At 47.7% G+C, this 8,248-nt stretch overlaps 1 protein-coding gene across 4 annotated transcripts; it reads left to right on the forward strand.

Annotated features, from left to right (window-relative positions):
- The first annotated feature begins 1,036 nt into the window (after window positions 1-1,036).
- LOC100216744 (uncharacterized) lies at window positions 1,037-6,097 on the forward strand. 4 transcript variants are annotated; one of them, XM_020546891.2, is made up of 7 exons: window positions 1,037-1,494; window positions 3,685-3,744; window positions 3,852-3,932; window positions 4,032-4,271; window positions 4,359-4,454; window positions 5,193-5,389; window positions 5,482-6,097. In XM_020546891.2, exons 1-7 carry the CDS (start codon window positions 1,195-1,197, stop codon window positions 5,714-5,716), a joined length of 1,209 nt encoding a protein of 402 aa, XP_020402480.1. In that variant the 5' UTR covers window positions 1,037-1,194; the 3' UTR covers window positions 5,717-6,097. The 4 variants fall into 4 exon arrangements, with proteins under 4 accessions (XP_020402480.1, XP_020402481.1, XP_020402476.1 ...); XM_020546892.2 differs by having other exon boundaries at window positions 4,032-4,232; NM_001157492.2 differs by having other exon boundaries at window positions 1,151-1,494; window positions 4,032-4,232; window positions 5,193-5,374; window positions 5,482-6,096.
- Window positions 6,098-8,248: the final 2,151 nt, after the last annotated feature.

Raw genomic sequence — 8,248 nt, forward strand, 5'->3', positions numbered from 1 at the left:
CAGGTGTGGACGCCCACACTGCTGTCTTATAGAGTAGTAGTAGATAAACATATATATGACAATAGCATACATTGTAAAATAAGAAAATAAATATTTAAACCACTTCCATAATTCATAGTTTAATACTTCTATTTCATATCTCCATGTCTAATCTAGGCAACACTCTATCAATCCAAAATATTAATATGCAATGCAAGTATGCATCCACATGTGACATGCCCACATATCGACTTGCACATCAAATACAACAATCCATCGTAGGCTCATAATCTATAGACTTAAACACATCAATTTCCACTCTCTAGTTAAAAAGGTCACCAAGATATAATTTTAAAACTAGCATGAAAATAGACACAAAGACAAAATCTACTTGTCCTCCACTCTAGGTATCTAATGGTATACTCTCTTAAACCTGATAGGTAAACACCAACATCAAATGAATACCTCTTTAATTGAAATTCAATGTACAGTCCTACAATAAATAAGTAAAATGTTGAATAACTACTAGCTACTTGTCACCACACATTGTTTCAACGATGATTTGTTAGGGCTCGGGACTAAAGAGCCACAAGTTCGAAGACTCGCAGCGCAGTTGTTGTCACCGACCGTAGAATCACGGTCCGCAGACTCACTGTTTTGTAGGGTGAAAATTATTTGTCCATCTAGATGTCTTAGGGTTTTTTCTTGGGTTTTTTAAGCTGTATAGGCTATTGGGTTGTTGACTTAGCTCGTCTAACTCGCGAGCAGCTCAGGAGCTAGCTCGAGCCAGCTTGTTAACGAACCGAACTAAAACACTGGCTTAACTCATTACAGAATACAAACGAATCGAGTCGAGCCAGTGACGAACCGAGTCGAGCGAGATATAAGTTTCGAGTTTTTTGTCCAGCCTACTCCCGCCCGTGCCTCTCCTACTCGCGCACGCTGCCACCGCACGCCGCCGGCGTCCAGCCACTCAACTGTCAACTGCAGTTTGACTCCAGACGCTAGTAAGAATATTCTGTCGGTTCAAACAGAATATGCTTCCGGATAAACTCGCGCCGCGGCGGAACATTCTGCGAGCCGTCGCTCTCGTCGCCTGGCCCGCCCGGCGGCGGCGGTTGCGGGGTCTAAAAATGTTTCAAAAAAAAGAGTATTTTGGAACCAGCGCTGCCAAATCAGGAAACGGGCACGACGCGGGCGGGGCGGGGAGCCAAAATGGCGCTCCCGGGCCCGGCGGCGACCCGCGCGGCGGTGAGGCTCTGCCGGATCGCGGCGAGCGCTTCCTCGTATTTGCCGTCTGCGGCGGCCGACGGAAGGAGGGAGCTGGAGCTGCCGTTCGCGCTGGTGGCGGAGCGGGGGATGGTGGTGGGCGGCCACCGCGGGATGGGGATGAACGCGGTGGGGGCACCGCCCGGGGCGCGCTTCGGGGCCGCCAGGGAGCGGGAGAACACGCTGCTCTCCTTCGGCCGAGCCGCCGCACATGCTGCCGTCGCCTTCGTCGAGTTCGACGTCCAGGTGCGCCTTGCTGTCTCGTTTGGGACCTTGTTCGGATTTGGATTGGAGTTTGCAGTTACACCACCACAGCATTGCGATGCAAAAATGGTATTAAAAAATGTGGGCGGCTGGGCCCGACGCAATAATCGAAACGCGTGCTCCGGTGGATGCAACTTGCGTCTGCCACCGACCTCCATGACCATTCTCCCTCCTCCAGTTGGGACCTGGATGTGTAGTGTAGGGGTATCATATGGTTGCAGTGCTTTACTCGCATATGCTAAGGTTTGAGGTTTCTGGCTAGCCAAATAGTAGTAGAAGGAAGCAAATAAGCAACATGAGCTGACTGGATTGTGAAAATGATTAGTCTCCGTCCCGATCCGGGCATCCGGTAATGTGTGAGCATATTGCGACCTCTATTCGAGTCCTGGTACACATGCTTTTACAACAACGGTGGTGGTGGTGGACTAACTGTATACATGCTATTTTGCCATGAAAGCGTGAAAGAGTCACATTGTTCAGGTTTCTGATGCAGATTTACTGTCAAAATTATGAAATGTCAACCATATAAGTATAATCAAAGAGGTACAAGAGATGAATAGGTTCCTGAAAATCTGTAGATTTCTCTAGTTCATTCAAGAATCTCCTTCCACCCTAGAATTTCCAGATTCCTAGTACCCATCTACCATGGTGGATCGGATCATTTCCCCCCGACCCGACTCACCACTCCACTCCCATCCCGACGACACCTCCAAGCACCAAGCATCAGCTAGGGTTGCCACCGCCTCCATGCACCCGACTTCGGCGGCCGGCGACACGGTTCAGCCACCACTAAATCGTCGCACCTATTCCCCATCGATCCTTCTGCATTGCTCATCGCCCATCCATGTCGCCTGTCCCAATTCGACGTTGCCTCTTCAACACCTCCCTAGCCCCCACTTTGATGTTCGGTGACGGCGACACTCCATACCCATGGAAAACAATGACACACCATCTATTGCTTTAGCTACTGCTGCCGCCATGCGTGCTGCTCGTGTAGGACACCATGCACGCGCTGGAGCCGATGTGACTACAACCACGATACTTGGGCCTATCGCTGCGGATGTAGGACCTCTGTGGCACGGCAAACCGCAACCTCACTGATGATGGCCTGCTATCAAATCAGCTTGTCCGAAAGGCAGAGCGGTGTCCCTCCTGCTAGATTGCTATGTCGTCATGCTCTTATTCCTCATAGCTTACAACTAGAACCAGTTTTTTAGGAACATACAACTGAACCAAAAAGATCCTTAGTAGCACATCAGGTCATGGATTCACGGATTTGTTGGTCTAATCTTCAAAGATGCTCATAAGGGTGAGTGTGCATGTGTTGTGGATTTATACTCCCTCCGTCCAAAAACCTCCATTGTCTGAGCAAAATAAAAACTTCCAAGAATACACATCGTATAAGCTAGGGACCACACTTTCATCTCATCTCCGGCCACCCGCGACTCTTCGATCCGTCCCTCCCGTCACGGATACTTGCGTTGGGAAAACATAAACAATGCCAGGTAATTAAGTTTACAGCGACCATTAAATGGAAACCATGCAAACGGAGAGGCTTCCTTGGTCTCGGTGAGGGAGGCTCGGTGAGGGAGGCTCAGATGAAGATTTTTGGACGAAGGGAGTAGTTTGCAAAAAAAAATGTCGGGGTTTCAAGGTGTTCCTTATCAAATATGCAGATACCAGAGGTGTTTCTGTTTACATACATGTGGTACTTGGGTACTTACCACTGATCTGGTGGTCAGGAGCGGATCTAAACAAAACAACCATTGGTGTCATCTCCATTAAATTATAAAATCATCAACTCATTTATGTGCTAACAAACATACATTCTAATGGAGATTACTAAAATTCATTGGTGTCACAGGACACCACAAAAGGGCCTGGATCCGCCCCTGCTGGTGGTCAAAGCCTCAAAAGTATATTTAGTTAGAGGATTGTCAACGGCAACCACCTATTAAACAAGCCTGGCAGTTGATGGAAGCGTATTTGTTATGACTGTACACTATCTGCCCTTTTCCATTTTAAGATAAGATTTTATGTGTGTAGCTCACTTGATTGATTCCTCTTGAACAGTTTGCCTTCCGTGTTGTCCATTTTTTCTCAGAAGTCTGAGTTTATGATCACCAGACTGATCTGTTGAAGAAACCATTAATCTTGCCACCTCGTTTACAGGTCACAAAAGATGGCTGCCCAATAATCTTCCATGACGATTTCATCCTAACACAAGGGACCGTATGTTCTTTTTACCATCCTAGCTTTGTTTCTGTACTATCCTGATCATCTGTTGCAGGAGAAAAAAACTCTTTTGTTAAAGCTGATTAACTTTACATATTGTGTAGGGGGCTGTACATGAAAGGCGTGTTACTGATCTTCTCTTGGAAGATTTCCTCTCTTATGGGCCACAAAGAGAATCTTGCAAGGTGTCATACCTTCTTGCTATATATTTTTTTTCATGCGAAGTCCATGAATGCATGCTGAAGGCACTGATATATTCACTCTCCTTTGCACTGGCCTTTCAGGTCTCCAAGCCATTACTTAGACGGGCAGGAGATGGTAGAGTCCTTAATTGGACTACAGAAGATGACGATTCCCTTTGCACATTGCAAGAGGCCTTTCAACGTGTCAGTCCTCGCCTGGGATTTAACATTGAGCTGAAGTTTGATGACAGCATTATGTATCACAGGAAAGACCTTCAGTGTGCTCTTAAAGCTGTATTGCAAGTACAGTCTTTTCCCCTACTTCGTATAGAGCTCAGTAAAGTATCGATTGATTTGCATTCAGATTCAGTCTATTCACATCCATTTCAGCACTAAGAGGTGATGTCTGATGTCAAATCATTTTGGCAGGTTGTTTTTGAGCATGCTAGGAACAGACCAGTCTTTTTTTCATCGTTCCATCCTGATGCAGCACAGATGATGCGGGAACTCCAGAGCTTGTATCCTGTAATATTTGAAACTCCTGTTCTATGCCTGAAACTTTGAATTGCCTGTCAGGTTTCCTCAATCTGTAGTGTAGCTAGTAGTATTGCAACGGCTACGGAATTCATTGGCAAAGTTCCAGTCAATCTTTGGCACATCAACTTTTCAAGACACCAATCTGACTGCGAATACGCTTGCTGCTTGCATCATAGTATTCTGAGTGCACCATAGATCATCTAGTTACCTTATCTTTAGGTAGCTACAAATCGATAATACTCTATGTAAATTCTGAAACAAATATGTGCTGGTATTTGATTGTGTATAATTTAGATCCAGTTTAGCGTATGTGGTAGAATCACTGGTGAATAAAATTTTGCTAGACGTTGTTGAAGTATGAGTGAATTGGCCAACTTCCCCCCCCCCCCCCCCCCCCCCTCCTATCAACTTAAGCTTTTCAGTTGTCTCTGGTCCAAGTCCTGGCAGGCACAATTAAATACTCCATCCGTTCTTTTCTATTTGTCGTGTTTTAGTTTAAAAATGAAATAGCGGGCGACAAATATTCGAGAACGGAGGTAGTAAATAATTGCAGCCGACTCCCGCTCCACGTTTTGAGCAAATAAGGTGTCGTGCTGAACTGGACAACACCGTGCTGTATACACATTCAAAAATACTCATCTGATCCTTGTTACCCTATTTTTCATTAGGTACTTTACTTAACTTGGAGAATAATCGTCTTAGCCGTTTTTCTGTATTTTGCATCAGGTACTTTTCCTAACAGAAGGAGGGACATCGAAACACCACGATCCAAGGAGGAACTCGTTTGACGACGCCGTCCGGGTATGCCTAGAGTACGATCTGCACGGGATCGTGTCAGAAGCGAGAGGCGTTCTCAAGAACCCATCCGCGGTCGCCAGAGCACAAGAATCTAACCTCGCGCTTCTCACGTACGGGCAGCTCAAGTAAGCTAAGCAGCATATGTGTATATATATAGCTACCAGTTCATGGATCGTCTCACAGCCTTCCCTACAACCGGATGCCTGTATAATCTCAGCAACGTGTGGGAGGCAGTCTACATCCAATACCTGATGGGCGTGCACGGCGTCATCGTTGACCGGGTGGAGGAGATCTCGGACGCCGTGGCCGGTTTTGGTCTGGGGAAACCAGGCCTTGGCCGGGGCGGTGCTGGCGTGGACGGAGCGAAAACGCATCAGGCTCAGGCCTTCTCGCAGCAGCAGCTGGGGTTCCTGCTCCGGCTTATCCCTGAACTGATTGAGCAGCGGCACTGAAGGACGGTACACCACCATATGTAACATCCCAGTTTTTGACCCCCCTCGAAGCGGATGGCAAGCATTCGCCTTTGGGGTCAACACTTCTCCTGACTGACTGACTGGCAGGTCCGATTTGACAGCTTAGGAGGTATACTTGTGCTGCGTGCACACACTCTTCTGTATAGTCTGAAAACTCGCGGTTCCTTGTTGGTTCAGTACAGTTACAGCCGACCATGGACCGTGGTCGATCTCTTGTTGTTTCAAGTAGGCTCACCAGAAAAAGGTCAGCAATATGTATTGTTGGAAACTTGTATGATTGTGACGTGTGTTGTTAACAACCAGGGATGAAAACCGTAACCGAAGTCTATTGTTTCCATTAAAGAGAATATTCTTCGTATAGATTTTGGATCCTGCCCGGATACCTGTCTTAGGAAGCGCAAAGGAAGAAAGCAAAGCAAGAACGTGCAAATCTGGGGGGCTGCAGTCGCTTTTCTCTTGAGACCTAAGGAACCGGAGCATGTCCAGTGTCCAGCGGCGAGAGTCAGACGCTAGCGCTGCAAAAGGCAAAGCATTACAGTACGCTATGGCAGTTGCTTAGCACATGTAATGTAAGCACTGCAACTGCACGATCAGGATTATTCAGGGACTCCTCCTGCCGCCGACCTGAGCCGAACCATTGGTGCGCCACGCCACCAATTCACTATTCAGTGCTCCATCCATGTGGCCCAGCAGGCCACCCCCCACGTCCAAAAGCTGTATGCGGATGACTCATCGAGCATGCACGCCCTGTCAGCACAAGCGAAAGCGAGCAGAACAGAAGCACTGCGCTTTGAGAAGCTAGCTCTCCCCTGTCCTGGCCATTGGAGGACCGAAAGATCTCGAGAACAGACTCTGCAGGCCTAATAACACCTGAAAAGGACTCAAAACAGCCCATCGCTATCTGAATGGCCTACCCTACCTGATCTCCCCGATCCGTGCTGGGCAGATCGATTTTGGGAGGGGGAGAGGACCAGATCGTTGGCAGAGATCCATCATCCATCACCATTGGATGGCAGGGGGGGGGGGGGGGGGGTCCCAGGCTGCCTCATTCTGGCATCCCTGCTTTGCCTAAATCTGTCTTCCCGTTAGACATATATAGGTTGGGTGCTCAGGTCACTGCACTGCGTTGCGTGGCGTTGCTCCTTGTTGCGTTGCTCAAAAGGCAATTGTCTTCTGAATGGCTGGAGTTTTTCTTCTTACCCTCACGACGATTTAGCCGTGGTTAGCTAGCATGCATGAGCACGTACTATGGTTGATGATCCTGCTGTCACCGTGGATGGATTTGCGTATGTGGATGGGTGCATGGGTGGATCAGGGGTGGCCAAGATCACCCACCATATACAACACTGGGCTGCACTGCAGTGTGCAGTAACTGAGAAAAGCAATGCAAGCTCAAATGGGTGGAGGAGGGAGGGTCAGAAGGTGCAAATGTGATGCATCATGCTTTCAAGGAAAAAAGAGGGGGGGGGGGGGGGGGGGGGCATTTCAATGTTTTTTTAGCTTTCACTAATGGATGCTACGCTCGGCTCAAATCCTGACGTTCGTTCACACCGCCTGCCGTGGTGGTGATCGATCGTGGGGGTTCACCAACTCCCTGCGGTCAGACGAGGCCGCTACGTCACGAATAACGACGCGGGCGCGAGGGTTTCCTGACCTGAGGCGGCCTCCACTTAGGGCTCGATAAAATACTCGTGACTCGTGAGCTCGCTCGACTCGTGGTCAGCTCGGCTCGGCTCGACTCGGCTCGTTTCAGTTTTATCACGAGCTGAGCTAACATCTCAGCTCGGTTCGTTAACGAGCTAGCTCGACACAAGCTCGAGCCAGCTCGTTAGCTCGAATGAGCTAGCATTTATCTGTAAAACAAAGCATTTACTTGTATTGGATGAATTAATAAGTGACGAACTATGTTAGTTTAGTGTTTAAATGATGTGATATATAAAATTATGAGTATTGTTAGTGTTTTCTAGTGTTAAATTAGTATAAAATTAACTAACAATTGATTATATTGTTGTATATATACATGTATACTATTTTTTGTTGTGGCTCGCGAGCTAAACGAGCCAGCTCGAGCTCGCAAACGAGCCGAGCCGAGCTGGTTCTCTGGCTCGGTTCCTTAACGAGTCGAGTCGAGCCAGCTCGTTTCCTTAACGAGCCAGCTCGAGCTCGGTCGAGCCGAGCCGAGCTGGCTCGATATCCACCCCTACCTCCACTACAGTAAAAAGATAAAATTTTTGACCAATAAAGTCATCAAAAATAATCTCTACATTGTTGAACATAACTTATCTCACCCACGGCCAAAGTCTATCCGACGGCACCTGTCTCTCGATCGTAACTGGTCGGACGGTGTCGTAAGAGTATCTCCAACAACTTGTCTGACAGCCCATCGAACCTATGCCTCTTCTATCCGACGGCTATAAAAAACCGTCAGAAATAACATTATATCTGGTGGTTGTCAAGAAACCATCCGACATAAGTCGGACGGTTGAAGATTTCTAATTTTTATGTTGTGGT

The sequence above is a fragment of the Zea mays genome, chromosome 1 (assembly GCF_902167145.1).
Source record: "Zea mays cultivar B73 chromosome 1, Zm-B73-REFERENCE-NAM-5.0, whole genome shotgun sequence".
Classification (NCBI taxonomy): domain Eukaryota; kingdom Viridiplantae; phylum Streptophyta; class Magnoliopsida; order Poales; family Poaceae; genus Zea; species Zea mays.

Bases quoted from the DNA above. Each gene is read 5' to 3' on its own strand.
- LOC100216744 (XM_020546887.2), top strand. From the start codon at position 1,195: ATGGCGCTCCCGGGCCCGGCGGCGACCCGCGCGGCGGTGAGGCTCTGC. The intron at 1,495-3,684 runs GTGCGCCTTGCT...CCTCGTTTACAG, and splicing joins TCGTCGAGTTCGACGTCCAG to GTCACAAAAGATGGCTGCCC. The intron at 4,233-4,358 runs GTACAGTCTTTT...TCATTTTGGCAG, and splicing joins CTCTTAAAGCTGTATTGCAA to GTTGTTTTTGAGCATGCTAG.